The 25,238-nt window shown below is 49.1% G+C and overlaps 1 protein-coding gene across 5 annotated transcripts in view; it reads left to right on the top strand.

The window, feature by feature from the left end:
* The window catches only part of stxbp5l (syntaxin binding protein 5L), an 879,402-nt gene that overhangs the window by 795,711 nt on the left and 58,453 nt on the right, over positions 1–25,238 (top strand). For all 5 annotated transcript variants that reach the window (XM_072513712.1, XM_072513711.1, XM_072513708.1 and 2 more), the window contains one exon: positions 22,817–22,990. In XM_072513712.1, coding sequence (XP_072369813.1) covers positions 22,817–22,990 — 174 coding nt within the window. The remainder of the gene's footprint in view (positions 1–22,816; positions 22,991–25,238) is intronic.

The following is a 25,238-nucleotide window of genomic DNA, read 5'->3' as shown; positions in this document are numbered from 1 at the left end:
TGCAGGCTTCCTGGATGTGGCCTCCAGGAACACCCGCGCTAACATTCCCGACCGCACGGCCGACCCCTGGGCAGTGTGGAACCCCTCCGCGGCCGACCCCGAGACTTCCCCCATAGGCCTGCGCTGCAAGGCAGCCTGGCAACCCCGAGGGGCCCCGCTGCTACTTTTGCGGGCAGGCCAAGCACCCCCGGCAACGCTGCCCGGCCCGCGCATCCACCTGCAAGGGATGCGGCAAAAAGTGCCATTTCGTGGGGGTATGCCAGGCCCGTGCAGTTGCCGCGGTCTCCAGCGGCGAATGCGGACCGCAACCACAAACTTCTCCACGGGCTCCGTGCGGCCAGCGGTCGCCGCCATCTTCATATTCCAGGGCCACGTGCTGACCCCGGGCGCCGCCATCTTGTTCCGCAGACGCCACATTGGAGGGATGGGTGCCTCCATTTTGTTCACCCCTAGTAATGTGCGACCAATGGGAGCCGCCATCTTGGATGAACCCCCATTACCCCAGCTCGGCTGACCACGCACTGCCCGAAGAGAACTCTCAACTGCTGCGATTAGCCTCGGTGACTCCGGATCAGGCTCGGCCTCGAACACTCTCAACTGCTACGACGACCGTATTCATCAACGGGCACGAGACGTCCTGCCTAATCGACTCTGGGAGCACGGAGAGCTTCATATACCCTGACACGGTCAGGCACTGTTCTCTCCTCAGCCACCCCATTAATCAAAAAATTCTCCCTGGCTTCCGGTTCACACTCAGTGGAGATAAAGGGGTTTTGTGTAGCAAACCTCACAGTCCAGGGAAGGGAGTTCAAAAAGTTCCGTCTCTGCATCCTTCCCCACCTCTGCGCGGCTACACTCCTGGGTTTAGACTTCCAGTGTAACCTTCAAAGTCTGACCTTCAAATTCGGCGGCCCTATTCCCCCCCTTACTGTCTGCGGCCTCGCAACCCTTAAGGTCGACCCGCCTTCCCTGTTTGCGAACCTAACCCTGGATTGCAAACCCGTCGCCACCAGGAGCAGACACTACAGTGCCCAGGACCGGATCTTTATTAGGTCAGAGGTCCAAAGGCTACTGAGGGAAGGGGTCATTGAAGCCAGTAACAGCCCCTAGAGAGCTCAAGTAGTGGTGGTAAAGACCGGGGAGAAGCATAGGATGGTCATCGACTACAGTCAGATCATCAACAGGTTTACGCGTACCCTCTCCCCCGCATATCCGACCTGGTAAACAGGATCGCGTATTATAAGGTCTTCTCCACGGTGGATCTCAAGTCCGCCCACCACCAGCTCCCCATCCGTACTAGTGACCGCAAATATACTGCTGGAGAATTTTAAAATTGAGGCTTTGCCAGACTGGGCAACAATGCAAATTAGTGAACATGGATGAATAGAACTTAGTGAGAGGTGATACATGGGCAGCAAGGGTGTTTGTGAGCACAAATTTAAGTAATAATAATAATAATTGCTTATTGTCACAAGTAGGCTTCAATGAAGTTACTGTGGAAAAACCCCTAGTCGCCACATTCCGGCGTCTGTTCGGGGAGGCTGGTAGGGCGGAAGATAGGAGGTCTGCCAGGAGACCTATGGAATAATCAAGTCCAGATGTTTCATAGGCATGGATAAGAGTTCAGCAGCAGATGATCTGAGGCGGGACAGAGTTGGGCAATATTATAGAGTTGGATATAGCCAGTTTTGGTGTTAGAATGGGTTATGTGGTAGAAAACGTACTGCAGGGTCAAATGTAATACCAAGGTTGCAAGCAATTGTTCTGCCGGGGAGAGGAATTAAATCAGTGGTCAGGGAATAGAGTTTCTGGTGTGACCAAAGACAATGGGTGGCATTCTCCGTCAGCCGAGCAAAATCAGAAAAGGCGATTGGGCGGAGAATCGGTCATGAGGCCAAAATCATGGCGTCCGCCAGAATGCCATGCTCCGGTGCCAATGCGTTCTACTCCATACGTACAGTAAACAATGTCAGAATAGCATTAGCAGGCCTGACCCAGTATTCTCCGAGGCCTCCGCGGCGCTCCACCTCCACCGGGAAAAATTACCGATGGCGAGTTTAATATGTGGTTTCAAAAATCGGCAAACAGGCGCCTTGGCTGCTGAGGGACTGAGGGTGTGCTGACAGTTGTGCCACTGGCCTGGGGGCTTCTGAGGGCCAGGGATGTAGCGGGGGGAGGGGGGGGGGGTGCAGCCAGGAGGTGGGCCATGGGGTCAGGGTGGACAGGCACGGAAACCATTGCCGCAGCCTACAAGGTAGCTATGCGGCTGTGCACGCTGCTGAATTTAGTGCCATGGGTGGTATGGGTTTCCCTCAGGCCAACCTTCTCGGTAACCTCTTGCCTCAACCGACCCATCAACGGGGTGGGCGCACTCCAGCACAACCAGTGCCACCTTCTTGGCTTGGATGAGTATGTGTGGGGAGTGGAGTGCTATGCAGCTGTAGTTTGTAAGCCTTTCAAGTGCCAATTCCGACTCTGGCGTATCTGACACCGTTTCTCATTAGAACCGCTTATGTTCCGAGTGTCGCCAGTGCTTGCCCATTAACGGTTGATGAATTGCTTCAGAAGCGGCACCAATTTTGTTGTCATAGAAGTTCACCGATTCTGTTCCTGCATCAGCACGTCGTCTCTGAAACTGAGAATCCTAATCTTCCCAATAGTTAAAGAAGAAATTTCTATTGATCAGTACAAGGATGTCAAACAAGCAGCAAGACATATCAGGGACAAGAGAAGAGGTTCGGGGAAATGGTAGTGAAGTAGAACTGAGTGTCGTCAGCATGCCAATGCAATCTGTCACATTTTAAGATGATGTTGCTGAGGGGCAAGATCTAGGTGAGAAGTAGAAGGGGCCACAGAATAGATCCACGCTGGACTCAAGAGAATGTAGTTTAGGAGTGGAAAGATAAGCCTTTGAAGGTGATTCTCTGCATGCAATTGGAAAACTAAGAATGGAACCGGGTTGGGTGGAGAAAGTGTTGAAGAGAGCAGACAGATTGAGAAGGATGAGGAGAAATGGTTCATCATGGTCACAATCACATAGAATGGACAGCGCACTGCTGCCTCACGGCGCTGAGGACCCAGGTCTGATCCCGGCTCCGGGTCACTGTCCATGTGGAGTTTGCACATTCTCCCTGTGTCTGCGTGGGTCTCACCCTCATAACCCAAAAAGATGTGCAGGGTAGGTGAATTGGCCATGCTAAATTATCCCTTAATTGGAAAAAAAAAAGAATTGATACTTTAAATTTATATTTTTTAAAAACAATCACGTAGAATGCTATTTACAAATTTGATAAAGATGATTTCAGGGGGAGTACCAGTAGCAGCATGGAGGCGGAGGTCCCACGTTAGGTGGCTCCTGCTAGAGTCTCTGATTTTTGGGTTGGACGTCATAAGGAAGACGAGGAATGTCGAAGCCCGAGAAGAAAGGTGCTGGGAAGAAGAGGATGAGCGGATGACCACTGGCGAGTGAGGCTGTGAGTCTTGCAGAAAAAAAGATGGCTGGGGCTGGGTCATTGGGGGGACCACTCCCCTCACTTGGAATTACGCGATGACGTCGGTGGAGTTTGCAAGGCTGTTTGCCAAACATATGGAGATGCTTCGGAGGGAGATGATGGCTTCACTGAAGAGTGGGTGGAGTAGGCGATTGCCCCAGTGAAGGTGGCAGTGATGAAGACATCAATCGAGGTGCCGGAACAAGGAGAGAAGTTGAAGGGGATCGAGGAGGCACTGTCGCAACACAGCGACCAGTCCACCTCAATAGTTTAGGAGCTGTGGAGGGTGGTGGAGGTCAACAAAGGGCTCAGAATTAAGGCGGAGGACCTAGAGCACAGGTCAAGGAGGCAAAATTTAAGAATCGTGGGCTTGCCCGAGGGGGTGGAAGACCCAAGGCCGACCAAGTACTTTGCAAAGTCGAGTTGAACCCTCCTGCTACAAGTTGGACAGGGCACATAGGTCGCTCAGGCTGAAGCCTAAAGCGAATGAGTCTGCTTCCACAGCTACCACGTTTTGAGCTGGGTGAAGCAGAGAGATGTGAGGTGGGAAGGCGTTGGTATATGAATATACCAAGACCTGACGGCAGAACTGGTGAGAAGGTGAGCGGCCCTTGGACGGGTGAAGGCAGCATTGTATGGCAGCGGAATGAGATTCGGAGTGTCTACCCAGCGAAGTTAAGAGTGACTCACAATTTGAGGGACTTTTATTTTGAGGCGGCGGAGGTGTTCGTTAAGGCTGAAAGACTGGGACTGAGATGAGAGTTGGGATTTGGACTTGGTGGGGATGGGGATTATGTTTTTCTCATTGAAGATTTTCTATTTGATTGGGGTTTTGTTTTGTGTCTCTTGAATGGGGAGGTTCGTTTCCATGTGTTCAGAGTTTTGGTTTTCTCTTTTCCTCTGGGTGCGGTTCTGTATTGTTTCTTGATTTAGGGGAGATGGGTGTTCGGCACATGGGGCTGGGTTACTGAGGAGGGGGAGAAGAGGAGAGGGGCTCAGGCAGGGGCCACTGCACTAGCAAACATAGGTTCTCTAGTGAACGGGAATGTGGTGGGGGAGGGGCCGCAGTCGTTGGAGCCTTGTCGAGCAGATTTCGATGGCCTGTGAGGTGTGGAAGGTGGGGAAGGGGATCGATACTGGGTGAGGTGTTTGCAAAAGGAAGTGGATGAGATTTGATTTGATTTGATTTATTATTGTGACATGTATTGTTTCTTGCATGCTGTACAAACAGTGCATACTGTACATAGGGAAGGAAGGAGAGACTGCAGAATATAATGTTACAATTATAGCAAGGTGTAGAGAAAAGATCAACTTAATACGAGGTAGGTCCATTCAAAAGTCTGATGGCAGCAGGGAAGAAGCTGTTCTTGAGTCGATTGGTATGTGACCTCAAACTTTGGTATCTTTTTCCTGACGGAAGAAGGTGGAAGAGAGTATGTCCGGGGTGCATGGGGTCCTTAATTATGCTGGCTGCCTTTCTGAGGCAGCGGGAATTATAGATGGAGTCAATGGATCGGAGGCTGGTTTGCATGGTGGAATGGGCTACATTCACAACCTTTTGTAGATTCCTGCGGTCTTGGGCAGAGCAGGCTCCATACCAAACTGTGATACAACCAGAAAGAATGCTTTCTATGATGCATCTGTAGAAGTTGGTGAGAGACGTAGCTGACATGCCAAATTTCCTTAGTCTTCTGAGAAAGTAGAGTCGTTGGTGGGCTTTCTTAACTATAGTGTCGGCATGGGGGACCAGGACAGGTTGTTGGTGATCTGGACACCTAAAAACTTGAAGCTCTCGACCCTTTCTACTTCGTTCCCATTGATGTAGACAGGGGCATGTTCTCCACTACGCTTCCTGAAGTCGATGACAATCTCCTTTGTTTTGTTGACATTGAGGGAGAGATTATTGTCATCGCCCCAGTTCATCAGATTCTCTATCTCATTCCTGTATTCTGTCTCGTTATTGTTTGAAATCCGACCCACTACGGTGGTGTCATCAGCAAATTTGAAAATCGAGTTGATGGGAATTTGGCCGCACAGTCATAGGTGTATAAGGAGTGTAGTAGGGGGCTGAGTCTTGTGGGGCACCGGTGTTGAGGATGATCGTGGAGGAGGTGTTGTTGCCTATCCTTACTGATTGTGGCCTGTGGGTTAGAAAGTTCAGGATCCAGTCGCCGAGCGAGGAGCCGAGGCCAAGACCATTGAGTTTGGAGATGAGTTTCGTAGGAATAATGGTGTTAGAGGCTGAGCAGTAGTCGATAAATATGAGTCTGACATAGGTGTCTTTGTTATCTAGGTGTTCCAGGGTAGAGTGCAGGGCCATGGAGATGGCGTCTGCTGTGGACCTGTTGCAGCGGTAGGCGAACTGTAGTGGATCAAGGCAATCCGGGAGGCTGGTGTTGATTCGTGCCATGACTAACCTTTCGAAGCACTTCATGATGGATGTCAGAGCCACTGAACGATAGTCATTAAGGCACGCTGCATGGCTTTTTTTTGGTACAGGGATGATGGTCGTCTTCTTGAATCAGATAGGGACCTTAGATTGTTGTAAAGAGAGGTTGAAGATGTCTGCGAATACCCCCCCCCTAGCTGATCCGCGCAAGACCTGAGTGCTCATCCGGGTACCCCATCCGGGCCAGAAGCTTTCCGTGGGTTGACCTTCGAGAAGGCTGCTCTGACATCTGCAATGGTGATCTCAGATACAAGTTCATCCGAGGCTTCTAGGGTGGAGGGCTCGCTCTCGCTGACCTCTTGTTCAAAGCGTGCATAGAATGCGTTCAGCTCATCAGGGAGGGGTGCATTGGAGCCGGCTATTTTACATGCCTTCATCTTGTAGCCCGTTATGTCTTGCAGACCTTGCCATAGACGGCGGAAGTCCATGTGGCTAGCCTTGGTCTCGAGCTTGGTCCGGTACTGTCTTTTGGCATCTTTGATGGATTTCTTGAGATCATATCTGGCTTTCTTGTATAGGTCAGGGTCGCCTGACTTGAACGCCTCAGACCTATACTTCAGCAAGCAGTGGATATCCCTGTTCATCCAGGGTTGCTGGTTGGGAAACACGCGGATTTGCTTCTTTGTCACACAGTCTTCTGCACACTTACTAATGAAGTCAGTTACTGGAGTGGCGTACTCGTTCAGGCTGGTCGCAGAGTTTTTAAATACTGACCAGTCCACTGATTCAAAGCAGTCCTGTAGGAAATCATCCGATTCCTCAGACCAACAATGCACAACTTTCTTTGACGGATTCTCCCGCTTCAGTTTTTGCTTATAAGCCAGGAGCAGGAGCACAGCCTTGTGGTCAGATTTGCAAAAGTGTGGGCGGGTGCTAGAGCGGTAGACATGTTTGATATTTGTGTAGCAGTGGTCCAGGATGTTTGGGCCTCTGGTGGAACAGGTGACGTGTTGGTGGTAATTTGGGAGTACGCTCTTGAGCTTGGCCTGATTGAAGTCCCCAGCTACAATGAACAAGGACATGGGATGCTTTGTTTCAAGGCTATTTGTGGTGGTGAATATTTCGTCCAGTGTGAGTTTCACATTTGCATGGGGTGGGATGTAAATTGCCGTCAGGATAACGGAGCTGAACTCCCGCGGAAGGTAGCAGGGGCGGCATTTTAGCGCCAGGTATTCTAGGTCCGGGGAGCAGAAACTCGCCAGTGTTGCTACATCGAGGAACCAGAAGGTGTTGATTAGGAGGTAAACCCCACCTCCCCTAACCTTGCCTGAGGCTGCCGTATGGTCCATTCGGTGGATTGAGAAGCCCTCTGGTTGTAGGGCACAGTCTGGTGAAGCAGGAGTGAGCCATGTCTCCGTGAAACAGAGCACACAGCAGTCCCTTAGTTCTCTTTGAAAAGTGAGTCTGGCGTTAAGTTTGTCTAGCTTGTTTTCTAGAGATTGGACATTAGCTCGGAGTAAGTTTTTATGTCATCATTGGCTACAGGAATAGTGCCAGAGGACTGGAGGACAGCAAATGTGGTCCCTTTGTTCAAAAAGGGGAGCAGAGACAATCCCGGCAACTATGGACCGGTGAGCCTCACGTCTGTAGTGGGTAAAGTCTTGGAGGGGATTATAAGAGACAAGATTTATAATCATCTAGATAGGAATAATATGATCAGGGATAGTCAGCATGGCTTTGTGAAGGGTAGGTCATGCCTCACAAACCTTATTGAGTTCTTTGAGAAGGTGACTGAACAGGTAGATGAGGGTAGAGCAGTTGATGTGGTGTATATGGATTTCAGCAAAGCATTTGATAAGGTTCCCCACGGTAGACTATTGCAGAAAATACGGAGGCTGGGGATTGAGGGTGATTTAGAGATGTGGATCAGAAATTGGCTAGCTGAAAGAAGACAGAGGGTGGTGGTTGATGGGAAATGTTCAGAATGGAGTAGTCACAAGTGGAGTACCACAAGGATCTGTTCTGGGGCCGTTGCTGTTTGTCATTTTTATCAATGACCTAGAGGAAGGCGCAGAAGGGTGGGTGAGTAAATTTGCAGACGATACTAAAGTCGGTGGTGTTGTTGATAGTGTGGAAGGATGTAGCAGGTTACAGAGGGATATAGATAAGCTGCAGAGCTGGGCTGAGAGGTGGCAAATGGAGTTTAATGTGGAGAAGTGTGAGGTGATTCACTTTGGAAGGAATAACAGGAATGCGGAATATTTAGCTAATGGTAAAGTTCTTGGAAGTGTGGATGAGCAGAGGGATCTAGGTGTCCATGTACATAGATCCCTGAAAGTTGCCACCCAGGTTGATAGGGTTGTGAAGAAGGCCTATGGAGTGTTGGCCTTTATTGGTAGAGGGATTGAGTTCCGGAGTCAGGAGGTCATGTTGCAGCTGTACAGAACTCTGGTTCGGCCGCATTTGGAGTATTGCGTACAGTTCTGGTCACCGCATTATAGGAAGGACGTGGAGGCTTTGGAGCGGGTGCAGAGGAGATTTACCAGGATGTTGCCTGGTATGGAGGGAAAATCTTATGAGGAAAGGCTGATGGACTTGAGGTTGTTTTCGTTGGAGAGAAGAAGGTTAAGAGGAGACTTAATAGAGGCATACAAAATGATCAGGGGGTTAGATAGGGTGGACAGTGAGAGCCTTCTCCCGCGGATGGAAATGGCTGGCACGAGGGGACATAACTTTAAACTGAGGGGTAATAGATATAGGACAGAGGTCAGAGGTAGGTTCTTTACGCAAAGAGTAGTGAGGCCATGGAATGCCCTACCTGCAACAGTAGTGAACTCGCCAACATTGAGGGCATTTAAAAGTTTATTGGATAAACATATGGATGATAATGGCATAGTGTAGGTTAGATGGCTTTTGTTTCGGTGCAACATCGTGGGCCGAAGGGCCTGTACTGCGCTGTATTGTTCTATGTTCTAAGCTGGGCAGAGGGGCTTTGGGGCCGCGTTGTTTCACTCTCGCTGCAGGCCTGCACGTTTTCCAGGCTTCCTGGAGTGACTGCTTCTTTTCGAGCCTGGGAGACGGTGAGAGTATGCAGTGTTAAGGGAATAGTTGTGTCCAATGAGGTTATTAACTCTGGTCGGTGTGTGGATGGAGGATTTATTGCCTTGCTTGCGGTTTCTGCATCGGTAGGTGGGTTTGCGCAGTCGAGCGTTCCGGGTCGCTGTCGGGCTGCGGTTTGGCTTCACAGGTTGGTGGATGTCCAGATCACGCTATGGCGTGGTTGGGTCGAAGGCCGGTAAGTGGATGACGTCTCCGGATCCGTGTGTTGGGGTCCGCTGGGTCCTTTCCAGATCGCGGTCTTCCTTCAGTGTTCGGAGGATCTCTAGACCTGCAAGTAAATTTAAAAGAGCAGTATTCGTGATTGTTAGACTGTGGGAGTTGATTTTTAAGAGTGTGGGGCGACTGTAGAGGGGGGGAGCGGAGAGAGTGCTTGGGGCCTGCAGGAGGTCGCAGCTCTCCGGGTCAGAGGTGTTGGAAGCTGGGGAATGGGGGGAGGGCTCCAGTTGCTGGGATGCTAGTCTGGTCGTTGGAGCACAGCAGAGTGAAGGCCCCGGCTTCTGCTGTGTTTACCAGGTCTCTGGGAACCTGTAGAGTGAAGGCCCTGGCTTCGCGACCATTTTCCTGGTCTCTGGCAGCCGCTGTAGGGCAATCCCCAGGCCTGGGACAGCAGCTCCAGCAGCTGCTCACATGTGGTCGGCTGGTCCGGGTCGATTTCAGGTTGTCAGTTTCAGGTGTCTCCAGGGTCCTACAGATCGCTAAATCTGTAAGTAATTGAATAATAACATTGTTAGAGAGTTTAAAACAGAATGAAGTTTTAGAAGCATAGAAAGAGTAAAAGATAGAATTCGAGGATGCCTCGCTCCGGCACAATCTTGGATCTTATGGAGAGACACTCCATCAGAATGGTGACGTGGAACGTGAGGGTTACGGGGACCAGTGAAGAGAGCCCGAGTTTTTGTGTACTTGAAGAGTTTAAACGCTGATGTGGTTTTGCTGCAGGACCTATTTGAGGGTGAGCGATCAGGTGAGACTTAGAAAAGAGTGGGTGAGTGAGGTGTTCCCTTCGGGGTTTGATAGTAGGGCTCAGGACAATCCTTTAAAACAGAGATGAGGAGGAATTTCTTCAGCCAGAGGGTGGTGAATCTGTGGAACTCTTTGCCAAAGAAGGCTGTGGAGGCCAAATCACTGAGTGTCTTTAAGACAGAGATAGATAGGTTTTTGATTAATAAGGGGCTCAGGGGTTATGGGGAGAAGGTAGGAGAGTGGGGATGAGAAAATATCAGCCATGATTGATTGGCGGAGCAGATTCAATGGGCCGAGTGGCCTAATTCTGCTCTGATGGTCTTATGGTGGCGATCTTGGTGGGCAAGAGGGTGAGGTTTCAGATGGAGAAGGTGGTGGCTGACCAGAGGGGCAGGTATGTGATAGTGAGGGTGCGTTGGAGGGGAGGTTGGTGGCGCTGGTAAGTGTATGTGACCCCAATTGGGATGATGCAGGGTTTGTAAAGAGAGTGTTGGGTGCCATCCTAGATCTGGATACCCATGAGCTGCTAGTAGGAGGGGGATTGGAGCCTAGTACTGGAACTGCAGATGGACAGGTCCCAGCCTGCGCTCGCTGACCCAGTCGAGGGTGGGGGGTGCAAAGGCGTTGCCAAGGCTTATGAGGAAGATGGGGGAGTGGATCCATGGAGATTTTTAAACCCAAAGGATCGGGGTATTTATTTTTCTCGCCGGTGCACAAGGTGTTTTCGAGAATTGACTTTTTTGTGATGAGAAAGATGCTGTTGGCCAGAGTTAAGAGGTCGGAGTACTCCGCAATTGTGATCTAGGATCACACTCTGCATTGGATCGATATGGTAATATAGAAGGGGGAAGCCGGGGTGTAGAATGGATGTGGGGTTATTGGTGGATCGGAGTATCTGTGAAAAGATAGGGAAGGTGATTGAGGAGTATGTGGGGTTCAATTGGGGGAGGTCTCTCAGTTGGTGGTCTGGGAGGCTCTGAAGGTGGTGGTGAGGGGGGAGGTGATCTTGTTTAAGGTTAAGGTGGAGAGGGAGGAATGCCAACGATTGACAGAAGAGATTTTGGAATTGGATGGGAGAGATGCAGAGGACCCGGGTCTCCTGGCAAAGAGGAAGGAGTTGCAGGCGAGGTTTGACCTTTTGTCGACGGAGAAAACAGTGTGTCAGTTGGGAAGGGCGAGGCGGGCTGTTTATGAGTACAGGGAGAAGGCAAGGCATATGTTGGCAAGCCAGCTCCGTAGAGCGGCCACGGCGAGGGAAATAGTTCGGGTACGGGTCAAGACTGGGAAGTTGGTGGTAGCTCTGGAAGAGATTACTAAGATGTTCCAGGTGTTCTATAGAGACTTGTATAATTCGGAGCCACCGGAGGAGGAGCGTGAGATGAGGGAGTTTTTGGGTGGGCTAGAGTTCCCGAGGTTGGGGGAGGCGGAGGGGCAAGGTTGGAGGAGCCGGTGGGGTGGAGGAGGTGGGGATATTTGAGGGCGCGCTCGACAGGGGTGTCTTGCCGCAGACTATGGGGCAGGCCTCCATCTCGTTGTTGCTTATGAAGGACAAGGATTCGTTGGGGTGTGGATCATTTATTCCCATATCTCTGCTGAATGTAGACTCCAAGATACTGGTAAAGGTGTTGGTGTTAAGGTTGGAGGCGAGCCTTCCACAGGTGATTGGGGAGGACCAGGCAAGGTTTGTAAAGGGAAGACAGTTGACCTCGAATGTGAGGTGGCTGTTGAATGTGGTACTTTCTCCTGCGGAGCGAAGGGAGACGGAGGTGGTGGTGGCGTTGGATGCGGTGAAGACATTTGATCGGGTGGGGAGGAGCTATTTGATGGCGGTATTGGTGAAATTTGGGATTGGGCCGAAGTTGGTGGCGTTGGTGCAGCTGCTGTATAAGGATTTGATGGCGACCGTGCGCTCAAATAGTATGAACTCGGTATTTCGTATTGCACCGGGGTACAAGGCAGGGGTGCCCCATGTCCCCCCCTTCTGTTTGCATTGCTTATTGAATATTTGGCCATTGCCCTGAGGAGCTCAGGGTTGTGGAAGGGGATAGTGAGGGGTTGGGGGGGGAGGGGGTAGCGCATAGGGTGTCTTTTATTGCTGTATATTTCAGAGCCGAGCTCTTCGGTAGGGAGCATAATGGGGTTGCTTCAGAGATTTGAGACATTTCCAGGCTACAAATTGAATTTAGGGAAAAGTGAGTATTTTGTGGCCCCCCCCGGGATTGAGAGTAGGAGGCTGCCATTTTAACTGGCAGTGTCTGATTTTAGGTACCTGGGGGTGCAGCTGGCCTGGGATTGGGTAGGGCTTTCACTAGCTTGATGGGGAGGGTGAAGGCTGATTTGCTGAGGTGGGACAATCTCCCTCTGTCGTTGGCGGGCAGGGTGCAGGCAGTAAAGATGGATGTTTTGCCGTGATTTTTATTCTTGTTTCAATGCCTGTCAATCGTTTTGCCCAAGGTGCTTTTTAGGGGTGTGGACAGGTTGATCTCCTCATTTGTTTGGGCGGGAAAGGTGGCTAGGATTAGGAAGGTGATACTGCAGAGGGGACGGCAGGCGGTTGGGCGGCAAATGCAGAGAAGATTCGGGGATGAAGCAGGGAGGGGGGGGCGGGGCTTTGTGGGTGAGGATGGAGGCGGGCTCTTGCAGGGGGTTGGGGTTGCGGCCGCTGTCAACGGCGCCACTCCCGATGGCCCCAGGGAAGTAGTCGGTGAGTCCGGTGGTGGTGGTGGCCACGTTGAAGATCTGGAGGCAGTTTAGGCAGCATTTTAGGTTGGGAGCTGGGTCGGGGGAATCATGGGTTCAAGCCGGGAGGATGGATGCAGGACTTCGGGGATAGGAAGAGAAGGGGATTCAGAAAATGATGGATCTGTTTCTGGGAGGGTGATTTGCGAGTCTGGAGGAGTTGGGCGAGATGTTTGGGGTGACGATGGATGAATGTTTCAGGTATATGCAGGTGCAGGACTTTACGAAGATGTCTTCCCAACCTTCCTTATAGCGCTTGCCTCCTCATTGCTGGAGGAGGTGCTGTCAGTAGGGGGGTTGGAGAGGTGGGTTGTCTTGCCGATTTATGGGACGATTTTCAAGGAGCATGGGGTGTCCATGGAGGGGGTTACGGCGAAGTGGGAGGAACAGTTGGAGGTGGGACTGTGGTACGAGGTGTTGCAGAGGGTAAATGCCTCAAGGCTGCGGCTGGGGCTGATACAGCTGAAGGTAGTGTACAGGATGCACTTTACAAAGTCTAGAATGAGCCGGCTGTTTGAAGGAGTGGAGGATGTCTGTGAGCAATGTGAGTGGGGCCCTGCAAACCATGAACATATGTTTTGGTCCTATCCAAAGCTGGAAAGATTTAGGAGGACGATGTTCAGCACCATCTCAGTGGTCTTACATGTGGATGCAGAACCCGGTCCCCTAGAAGCCATATTCGGACCGACTGGAGCGGTGGGTGCGGAGGCAGATGTTTTAGCCTTCGCCTCACTGGTTGCTGGTAGGCAGGCCTTGTTGGGTGGTGTCAGCTTCTTCACCCTGTGTCTCGGCATGGTGGGGGGGGGCCTACTGGAGTTTTTGAAACAGTCAAAGGCGCATTGGCAGGGGTTCAGGGTCAGCACTTTCGGCCCAATGGTCCACAGCTCAGCTAGTGGACTTTTTAACTGCTCAATTCCAAAAACAGGTTGGAAACTTCTAAAGATCTGGTAAGGGCCATTGATCTGATTAAGGTGGCAATGGAGAGTTGAGCAGCGACAAGAGGCTCAGGATGCGCCGCTACAAATTATGGAGGAGTCTGTCGCCGACCACGAGGACCTCGGTGGAAACAGAGTTTTCCTTGGTGGCTGATTGCTACAAAAATGTAAGTGACAAGGTTGACAAGTTGGAGAATCGCGAGCATGGGCAAATTATCCGAATAGTGGGTCTGTCTGGGCTGAAAGCAGCACAAGCGTTTGGCCGAAGCAATGTCATAGCAGTCAGCCATGTTGAAGAGGAACTTGATACACACCACACACTGGCCATCATTTCAGGGGCGAATACTTTCCAACATAGGAACAAAGCCCTTGAATCCACAACCATGACCGATCTTTAGAGAATAATGCTGACACTTATCTGTTTCTCATTGATACCGCAGAGAGGAGACCATCAGGAAGATGGAGTCTGGATTTATCACAACCTGCAATATCACTTAATGTGCCTAGATTGCCAAAGGGAGGAGCAATTCCCTCAAGATTCAAGGGCCAGCAGGGCCCCCTCCGTATGCAGCTGATGAGGCTGGTAAACATGCTGTGGGTAGGTGGCTCACTAGACCAGGGTCTACAGAACTCTCATCTCTTACCTGCAGATGAACATGAACCAATGTTGCCGACGGCTTTGCATGTCCAGGCATCTGGTGACTCGCATTTGCCACATTCTCCAGGAATTGGTACCACGGGGACTGGGTGGGCATCCATTGCCAGAGGCTCTGAAAGTAACAGCCACACTGAACCACTATGCCAGTGCCTCCTTCTAGGGCTCTGATGCACGATCAATGACCAGTAAAGGTAGGTTGTAGTCCAACTGAAGGCTTTAATAAGCTAGATGTTTCCCCCAGCAGCTCAGGTACAGAATGAAGTCTGCTGGGGCGGCACGGGCTCTTATACTCCGCCTTGCAGGGCGGTGCTACCATACAGCTTGACCAATAAGAAACATACAATATCTACCAATGGTGTTCCAGCATTACCAGGTACCGTAATACCGCTACACAGACTACCACAGGCTCCACTTGGGACCTTAGTGGAATCTCTCAAGAATCCACACAAATGACTTCCGGTGGCGGCCATGGAGTAAACGGTCGCACATTCAGCAGCTCTCGCCCTTAGTGATTTTTTTAATGGTATTTAAGCCAGATTTTTCAGGAAATTTCTCAACATGAGTTGTTCGAAGAATGAGGAAAAGGAGGTGACCCTCAATTTATGGAATCGTGTCCAAATGAGAGTTGAAAAAGAAGAAACCAAAAGATGAGTGAAAGCAAGACTCAGAGGTCATCGAGCTCAATGGTAACGAGACAAAGCTTGTCCACGCCAGCTCACTGGGCGATGGAGCAATGGGTCAAGTACCTGGATGATGCAGGAGTGTGCAAAAGACATAACCCAGACGATAGCCTCGATTAAGGAGGTGGTTGACCGGGTGGAGGAGAAAATGACGACCCAGGGAGGTGGTTGACCGGGTGGAGGAGAAAATGATGACCCAGGGACAGGAGATTCAAAAGTTGCACGAGCTGGCGACTGAACGAGAGGAGGAGTCCACTGCAATGGCTTTGGAAATTAGCATACTACAAGACAGCCAGAAATGACTGCTAGATAGGGTAGAAGACTTGGAGAACCGGTCTCGCAGGCAAAATATCCGAATCGTCGGGCTGCCGGAAGGAAAATAGGGATCAGATGCGGGTACGTATGTGGGGAAGATGTTGCAGGAGATGGTCGGGGCCGATGTGTTTGACAAGCAATTGGAGGTGGACTGGGCGCACAGGGTGCTCGTACGTAAGCCCCAGGGCCGTGAGCCCCCGAGGGCCATGGTGGTGAGGCTACATCGATTCCTTGACAAGGAGCGTATCACAAAGTGGGCCAGGCAGACAAAACGGTACATGTGGGAAGAATCAGAGATCCGGGTATACCAAGACTGGGGACCAGATCTCGCAAAGAGGAGAGCAAGTTTCAACAAAGTTAAGGCGGCCCTGTTTGCGATTGACATTAAATTTGGACTGCTATACCCGGCTTGCCTTTGGGTGACCTACGAAAACCGGGAGCTGTACTTTAACTCTCCGGAAGAGGTGGCTACTTTTATGAAAGACAATAATCTGGTTTAAGGACTTTTAAATTCTAACTGTGGTGGACTGAGTTTGGGGGAAGGGATAAAGTGGGGGAGAGGAGAGAAAAATAGTTCGATGTTTTGTATTGTCTTGTTTAAAATTTCAGTCTTTTAATTCTGTGAGTTAAATCGTGATGTTCGGGAAGAAATCAGGAGTGTGGGTCAGCGATATAGTAGAGTTTCTCAGTCTGGAGAAAATCAAGGTCGCTCTGAGAGGATCAATACAGGGATTTGCCCGGGGTTGGCAGCGTTCATCGATTTCTTCAACAAAAACTGAACGTCAGCAGTAAGGGGGGAAAGGGACAAAGGGGGGAGGGGAGGAAAATAGGAGGCATGGTAATGTTAAATAAGGACAGGGAACTTAGTATACGGGTAATTGGGGATAGGGTCGGAGAAGTGGGGTACGTGGTTTATTGTTTGTTGTTATTTTAGGGGGTATTTTGTGCGTCGACCCGCGCAGTTGTTTTAGAAATGTCAACATGTTAAATAGTGAAAATTATAAATGCTTCAATAAAATATTTTCTAAAAAAAAAAAGAATCCACACAAATGCATTCATGAGGTCACAGATGCCCTTTTTGCCAAGGCCCACATTATGTTAACGTCCACAGCGACCAAGCAAGCCAGGACTCCCACAGGGTCAGGTAGGCATTGACTGCATTCATGTGGCAATAAAAGCCCCATGGCAACAGGCACAGCAATCATAAACCAAAAAGGCTACCGCTCGTTCAATGAATAGGTGGTCCGCAGGTTTGCGCCTAATACCCAGGAAGCGTCCACGACATATAGATCTTGAGTAGATCATAGATCCCGGACATCATCAAGGAATCATACAGATTATAGGATTGTCTCCTCATTGACAAAGGGTACCTGCAAAGGACATGGCTTTTGACGGCCATGCATAGGCCTCAGATACCTGCAGAGAGAAGGTACAATGAGGTTCATGCTGCTACTTGAGCATTGGCGGAGAACACCATAGACACCCGAATGATACGATTCCAATGCCTGGATGGATCTGATGGAGCGCTCCAGTATAGTCCCCAAAGGACCTTCATGGCTTGCTGCGCAACCTGCTGCTGCAAATGGGGAAGGACTTGCCAGATGATGAGATAGAGGAGCTGCATATCTCCCCTGATAAAGACCTTGAAGGGGATGAGGGTGATGAGTTAAAGGAAGCCAAGAATGCAGGGGAAGAGGCCATAACATCGGCCATGCTAGGCAGATGTGCAAATGAGGCCCTCATTGCCACCAGATTCCACCAGGAGGATGACGCATTGCAGTGAGTATCCTCTTCGACAAGTGCTCTCCATCATGGGCTAGCATGAACACCAAAATTACTATGCCCCTCTTTTCACCCATGCATTTCAATATGAGATTGAATAGTTACATATCAGAATTACACTGTCCTAATCCTTTGACGGATGAGGAAGCCTCGTGAACATGTGTTCTTGCTGAGATAAGGTGCTAACTGGCAGAGGGTGTCCTGGCATCAGAAGATGCTGCTTATTCAAGCGTCTCGCCAGTATCCTAGTCGCAACAGGACCCTAAAAAGATGCAGGAGCATTTGCATGATCCTCAGTTGTCCGGTGACTGTATGCCTTCAATCTGACAAGGCTCCTCAAGGAGATGCATCTGAAGCAACAGAACGCTGAACAACCTAATATGTAATATTAATGGTGAATCATAAAATTCACATTAGGCAAGGACTCCCGCTGCTGTGAATCCATTGAGAGATGACTCAGTCGTCTGTGGTGCAGGCTTCCAAATCACACTGACATCCGGCACTTGAAGATCCGAGGTTACATTCTTCCTCACCTTAATTTGGATGCAAGCCACCCGAGCATGAAGACGTCAAACACTTGCCTCCCAGATATTTAAATACCTCTTAAATAAAGACATTGTGCCCTCATGGCCAGCCCTGGCCCTTGCGAATTACAAAATTCTTAGACAACGTGAAGCCATCGAGGGCACGTGCTATTGCTAACAAAGAGAATACTTCAGCTTCAACACATCCTTGCTTTTATCCCATTGCTCCCCTCCACGTTGTCTAAAGCAGCAATGTGCACTTCCAGAGCATGTTCAACAGAAATCACCATTTGGAATTAGCATCAGTGACCTCAGTGAGTGCTAAGGTGAGGGGTTGAGAGACACAAGGTTGGACATTTGAGCGCCAGTTTACTAATGTGACAGAGCTTCGCCACCTTGAGTTGGCAAAGTGCTCCCACGTTTCGGTGAGCTTAGCAGATGAACACCAAGTCAAGCATGGCTGGCTAACAGCAGCACACACAAGCTCTGAGTATGGGCTCTGCCATTGGGGAGCTCATGAAGTTGCACAGTATATGAACCTTGTCCATCTGTGAACACATCTCTCCTTCATTTGAACACTACAATTTCACCTTTCAGGAATGCAGATGAGATAGGAGAACACCTCTGCCTCAATCTTACAAGACTAAACATGGTATGACCCTACAAGCATGTAAATGAGGTTTGTTCAAGAAGCATACTTAACATTAAAGTGTAGGCATTATTGATATGGAGAATGATCTGGAAAAGTGACACACACTGTGGTGATATGGAAGTACACTGTACAGATGACAGATCCCTAATAATGACATTTGCAATAAGTGGGGGAGGGACCACTTTATTGAGAGTAACACAGTTCATCATAAGAAGGATGCAGACACAAAAAGAGATGTGTAATTAGTGTGATTCCATTTGCATTTGTGTACATTATATACATGTTGTGAACACCCGTACCACTGTTGTGCTCCTTAAATCTTTGTAACTTTCCTAACCCTGCTGCTACATCTTGGTGCTTCCCTGACATCCACAGTAGAAGTGGAGATAGCCAGCTGACTGCTGCACCCTATTGACCGTGATGACCTTGGCAGGCATTCACTGGAGGGCTGAGACCTAGAGGGTGTCCTGCAGTGGGGCTGTGCACCCTCATCAGCCTGTGGAGCTGGAGGAAAAGTGGGTCAAAGGAATAGTGGATTTGGATTGGCCGAGTCACCTGGGTGGATGGCCCTGGAGTGTCCGACTGCTGTCTTCCAGTCTATGGGTGCCTGAGGGCACCTAGTTGACTACTCAAGGAGAAAGGACAACTGGAGTGAGGTCTAGGTGTCCTGTCCCCCTCTCACGTAGCCACTGATGAATGCCACCAAGACTGTAGCAATGAAGTGCTGGTCCTGAAGCAGTACAGCACCGATGCCCTGGACCAAGATTTCCACGGTGGTTGGCAGCCTGCCAATGTTGACCTCAGTGCATTGGCATGCTGATGCTATCATCTCAGAATAAACGCAGATGGACTCCTCCATTGTGCCTTACAATCTGAGGATAGCAGCTGACATCCCTTCCTGATGTTCCCATGATTGTCACTGCAGCTCCGAGTCCTGAAGATTTTGATCTGACACAGACTTCACAGAATCATGTCCTCCAACGGTCCTCTGAGTGCCAGTAGCCTTGGATGTCCCTGCCTCTGCCTGCTGTGGAACAGATTGTGCACTGTGCTCACCAGATCATGACCTTAAACCTGCTCTAGAACTAGGTTCCACCGAGATATGCGTTTCTCTGCTAGTGAAGGTTATAGATGAATGCTGTGATGGGTTTTCTGCTGTGGTTTCCTCTGGTTCCACCTCAAAGCTGTCCTCGGGGATGGAGATAAGGGTCTGGCTAGTGGATGTCCCCAGGACCTTTCACAATGTGCTTAAAAAAGAAAGGAGAGATTATTGCATGGCAAACAATTCTAAAACAGGACAAAGCACTCACAGTATGGTTGTCTGAAGGATGAGCTGGTGCAGAATCCTCACTTGGGTGTGCGCTTCCCACCTCACCATCGGTAAGGCATGGTCAAGATCCTCTCTATCTAGCTCTATGTTCTCGGATGCCAAACTTCATGAGGACCTTGAGTTTGGGCACCCCAGCCCCGGCCTGGGACCTTATCTTTTTATTGTGTGCGAGCTTGTCCTGCATGAAGACAGTCAGAGTGTGAGCAAGATCATGCCAGGGCTGATGATGAGTGTGCCTGGTTACCTGTGGGGTTTTTCAAAATTTCCTTTACAGGATGTGGACATTGCTGTCTAGGTCAGCATTTATTGCCTATCCAAGTTGCCCAAGAAGGTGGTGGTGAGCTTCCCTCCTGAACTGCTGCAGTCCCTGAGGTGGATGTACAGGCATGGTTCTGTGGGGCCGCAGTTCCAGGATTTTGAATGGAACCATGGACAGGATGAAGATGCAGGCTCCAGAGGAGATGAGGCCCAATGGAGATGTGAGGGTCTCTGTGAGAATGAGTGATGATGTCTCTTGAGCTGGCAGTGATTGAGATTCCAGTGAACGTATGATGGGTTTATGAGAATGTCAGTTGAGAATGCTGAGTGGTTGACTTACCCTGGCAGCATGGGTGAGATCATTCATCCTCTTCCTGTACTGGTTGGATTAATTCTGCAGTGTTAGCGCTGACCACCACTTCCACTGCCTCCCAAGCTACATTGATGACTTCGCTGGGCCTTCGCTTGCAAAGCTCAGAATAAAGGGTGGGATTTTCTGGCTGTTCACGCTGGCAGGATCTTATGGTCCTGCCGATGGCGCACCCGACAGTGAGGAGTGCGTTCAACCGGAAACCCGGTTGACAACGGGCCACTGGCAAGCCGCCCTCTGCTGCTGCATAATACACTGTGGAGGAAGAGAAAAATCCTGCCCATAATGTCTAATATTAGATGTGATTCTGCTATTGGGCAGCACTTGCTGAACAATCCAGTGTGCAAAGAATTACAATAATAACCAATTTCAGATTATCATTCAGACTCACAATGTAGCTCACTAAAGCTTGCTAGAAATATTCCAATGCAAGGGACTGAGTCAGTACAGCTCCGTCAAGGGGGAGGACATGTCTGACAAATCTGTTAGAGTTCTTTGAGGAGGTAACAAGGAAGTTAGACAATGAAGATCCAGTGGACGTGATTTATTTAGATTTCCAGAAGGTCTTTGGCAAGGTGCCACATAGGAGACTGTTAAATAAGTTAAAAGCCCATGGTGTTAAGGGTAAGATCCTGGCATGGATAGAGGATTGGCTGACTGGCAGAAGGCAGAGAGTGGGGATAAAGGGGTCTTTTTCAGGATGGCAGCCGGTGACTAGTGGTGTACCTCAGGTGTCGGTGCTGCGACCACAACCTTTCACAATATACGTTAACGATCTAGAAGAAGGAACTGGGGGTACTGTTGAGAAATTTGCGGATGATACAAAAATATGTAGAGGGACAGGTGGTATTGAAGAAGCAGGAGGACTGCAGAAGGATTTGGACAGGTTAGGAGAGGGGCAAAGAAGTGGCAGGTAGAATACAATGTGGAAAGGTGTGAGGTTATGCACTTTGAAAGGAGGAATGGAATTTTCTAAATGGAGAAATGCTTAGGAGCACAAAGGGACTTGGAAGTACTTGTTCAAGATTCTCTGAAGGTTAATGTGCAGGATCAGTCAGCAGTTAGGAAGGCAAATGCAATGTCAGCATTCATGTCGAGAGGGCTAGAATACAAGAGCAGAGATGTACTTCTGAGGCTGTATCAGGCTCTGGTTAGATCCCATTGGGGTATTGTGAGCAGTTTTGGACCCTGTATCTAAGGAAGGATGTGCTGGCCTTGGAAAGAGTCCAGAGGAGGTTCACAAGAATAATTCCTGGAATGAAGAGCTTGTCATATGAGGAACGGTTGAGAATGCTGGGTCTGTACTCGTTGGAGTTTAGAAGGATGATGGGGGACCTTGTTGAAACTTACAGGATACTGCGAGAGTGGACGTGAAGAGGATGTTTCCACTTGTAGAAATATTTGAACCAGAGGACATAATCTCAGACTAAAGGGACGCTCCTTTAAAAGAGCGATAAGGATGAATCTCTTCAGCCAGAGGGTAGTGAATGTGTGGAACACGTTGCCGCAGAAGGCTGTGGAGGCCAAATCACAGTGATTTAAGACAGAGATAGATAGATTCTTGATTAATAAGGGGATCAGGGCTTATGGGGAGAAGGCAGGAGAATGGGGATGAGAAAAATATCAGCAATGTTTGAATGGCGGAGCAGACTCGATGGGCTGAGTGGCCTAATTCTGCTCCTATGTCTTATGGTCTTATGTCCTCTGCAGACAAAATGAATATAAGATCACAAGATATGTATGGACACCACCTTTTTTGCATGAACAAAAGCATGAGGGACAATAACTCCCTGGTGCATTCACCATGGGAAAGTTTCAGTCAATCAAAGCCAACTTGCCAACTACTCAACATCTCTTTTTTTTTAGCAGTATTAATTGTTGTTCCCTTTGAAATTTGCTATTCTTACATCTGCCCTGATGAGTGCAAGATGAAAAGTTTCAATATCATGTTTTTTTTCAGCAATATCAAAGTTCTGTATTACCAAGTGACTATATCTAATATGAGTGGTGATTTGTTTTGTAAAATGGAAATTCTGCTATTTCAATCATTTCAAGCTTCTTGATATCTGAAAGAAACTAAATTTGCTCAAGAAGCAGACCAACTTCAAATTAGTTTTGGTTTCTGGTCTAGATTTTCATTTACCTCTATTTAGTGCATATTGTTGGAAGCCTTACTGAAAATCACTGGGCTTGGGAAGGTTAAGGCTGTTTATATTAAGGCAGCCCTCCAGTTGTATTGCTAGTATTGTGAATTGTTGTATGAACATAAGAAATAAGTGCAAGAGTAGGTTATTTGGTTCTCAAACCTTCAATTAGCCTCTCCCTTTTCCTGTTACAATCTTTTAAAAACATTTTGCTCAGTATTTTCATTAAATTAAGTTATTGAAAATTGTTTGTGATTATTCTACCTCCAGCCTACATGAAAGACCATTGGCTTCCAAGCTCTTGATTCTGCAGTTTATTACTCCTACTTTTCCTGCCGCTCATTAAAAATTGTAGCTGGGAACGACTATAATTGCCCCAGCTGCAGTGCTGAAACATCATGAAACACTGCCCATTTAAATGCAGTACATTAATTGTGAAACCTTCTATTCGTTATACTTATTTCAGATCACATCAATGGAGTCTGCACAAGCCCTATTTCCCAACCATGCAACACTGGGAAGCGCCTTTCCATTGCTGATACTTCAAAGCTGAACCGTCGCGGACCAGGCCGACCGCCTTTTCGAAAAGCACAATCAGCTGCCTGCATGGAAATTTCATTGCCTGTCACCCACACAGAAGGTGTGTGTGAGTGTATATGTATGTATACGCATGTGTCTTTAAGTGTTCCCAGTTGACTGCAGTGACCTGAAATCCGGGAACAGCAAATACATTGCTACCAAATAGAAACTAACAGATGTGTGGTGTTGGGCGTTCTGACACACAGATGAGCCAACACAGTTGTGTTTGGTACAACGCTGTTTTATTCAAACTTACTATCTACAGTTTTGTCTTGATACTCTGCACGTGGGGTCTCCCTGTCTGTGATTTTATTACAGGTCTTGTCGTTGTCCTTGTCCCCAGATCTACTGCCCACCAGGTGTCGTGTTTGTCCTTTTGTACTGTCCCTGTCTTTGTCTGTGATTGGTTGTGGTGTTGTGTGTTCTGATTTGTCTGTTGGTGTGTCTATCATGATGTGTGTGTTTGAATATCATGACATCCCCCTTTTTACAAAGATATGTGCCTACGTGGTTATAAATATAATCGTGTCGTGAGTGCATCTAAGAATGTGTGTGTGTGTGTTGTGTACAGCATGTGCATATGACATAACTATTTACATGGGGCGATGTCGGGTGCGTCATTCTAACGAGGTTGTACCATAACAAAACATGAATGCGAAATAAAACTTTGAATAGTGGTCTGGTCAAACGATATCTGGAACGATAAACAACAACAGGTTATAATACAGTAGTGTTTAACTTTTTAAACGTATGAACAGTGTTATAAGTCCAGTCTAATGGGTGTGCGACGAATTTGGGTTGACCGTTAGGGTGGCACTCCACTCATCGGCCGGATTGATGGCGTTGACCCTGTTTACATCGATGACGGAAACCCGGAAGGCATCCTGGTCATCTGCATCATTTAGCTGGAAGTCTTGATGCGTGGGCTGGACGGTCCTGACGTGTCTGCGAGGTTGTCGGAGATGTGTAGGATCCATGGGTTGAACCGCACGACAGTAGGCAGCATAATGGCCCATCTTGCCACATCGGAGGCACTGTCGGTTTTTAGCAGGACATTGCCCTTTTAAGTGTACAGCTCCACAGTTGCCGCACGTCATGACGTCACGGCGTTCGTTGCGCCACTGCGCATGCGCAGTGCGATCTTGCATTGGGCGCGCCTGCGCGGTGCGTCCCTCGATGTTGCCGTTGGTTTTGGCGCGCACAAGCGCAGGAGACCGCGAAAAGCGTGGGAAGCGGCCGCTCTCGTCGGGGCCGCGGGTCGGGAGATAATCGATGGCCTGGATGCGTTCACGTCGTGGGCGGCCTGGCTTGCCGATTCGATGGCTGGGGACCCCCTCCGTGCCAATTCGGACGCCTGAAATCGGGCAAAGCGGCTGGTTGCATTCTCGTGGAGGATACAGGCTTCCACTGCAGACGCTAAGGTGAGGCTTTTGATTTTAAGAAGCTGCTGGCGTAGGCCACTGGAGGCAACACCAAAAACAATCTGGTCCCTGATCATGGACTCTGAGGTGTTGCCATAACCGCAGGACTGCGCTAGAATTCGGAGGTGCGTCAAAAAGGGTTGAAAAAGCTCCTCCTTACCTTGCAGGCGTTGCTGAAAGAGATATCTTTCAAAACTTTCATTCACTTCAACATTAAAGTGCTGGTCTAGCTTGAGGATGACTGTGTCATACTTGGATTGGTTTTCGCCTTCTTCGAACACCAGTGAGTTGGAGACATCGATGGCGTGCTGACCTGCGTAGAAGAGGAGCATTGCAATATTTGTTTCGTCCGAGGCACTCTGTTTCTCGTTGGCTCGGATGTACAGGTCAAATCGCTGCTTGAAGAGCTTCCAATTGGTACCAAGGTTCCCCGCGACTTGCAACGGCTGCGGTTTATTGGTGAGGTCTATGTCCAGAATGGCAGGTTAGTCGGCAGGTATCGATCCACTCCTGTACCATGTGGTGTTGGGCGTTCTGACACACAGATGAGCCAACACAGTTGTGTTTGGTACAACGCTGTTTTATTCAAACTTACTATCTACAGTTTTGTCTTGATACTCTGCACGTGGGGACTCCCTGTCTGTGATTTTATTACAGGTCTTGTCGTTGTCCTTGTCTCCAGATCTACTGCCCACCAGGTGTCGTGTTTGTCCTTTTGTACTGTCCCTGTCTTTGTCTGTGATTGGTTGTGGTGTTGTGTGTTCTGATTTGTCTGTTGGTGTGTCTATCATGATGTGAGTGTTTGAATATCATGACAAGATGAAAACAATATGACTCCTCACACTGATGATATAGTTACTAGTTTAACCATCTAGTGACAGCACAGAT

This window comes from Scyliorhinus torazame, chromosome 8 (assembly GCF_047496885.1).
Source record: "Scyliorhinus torazame isolate Kashiwa2021f chromosome 8, sScyTor2.1, whole genome shotgun sequence".
In the NCBI taxonomy this organism is placed as follows: Eukaryota; Metazoa; Chordata; class Chondrichthyes; order Carcharhiniformes; family Scyliorhinidae; genus Scyliorhinus; species Scyliorhinus torazame.
The sequence above is the reverse complement of the archived record's forward strand: the minus strand, read 5'-3'. Positions and strand labels throughout refer to the sequence as shown.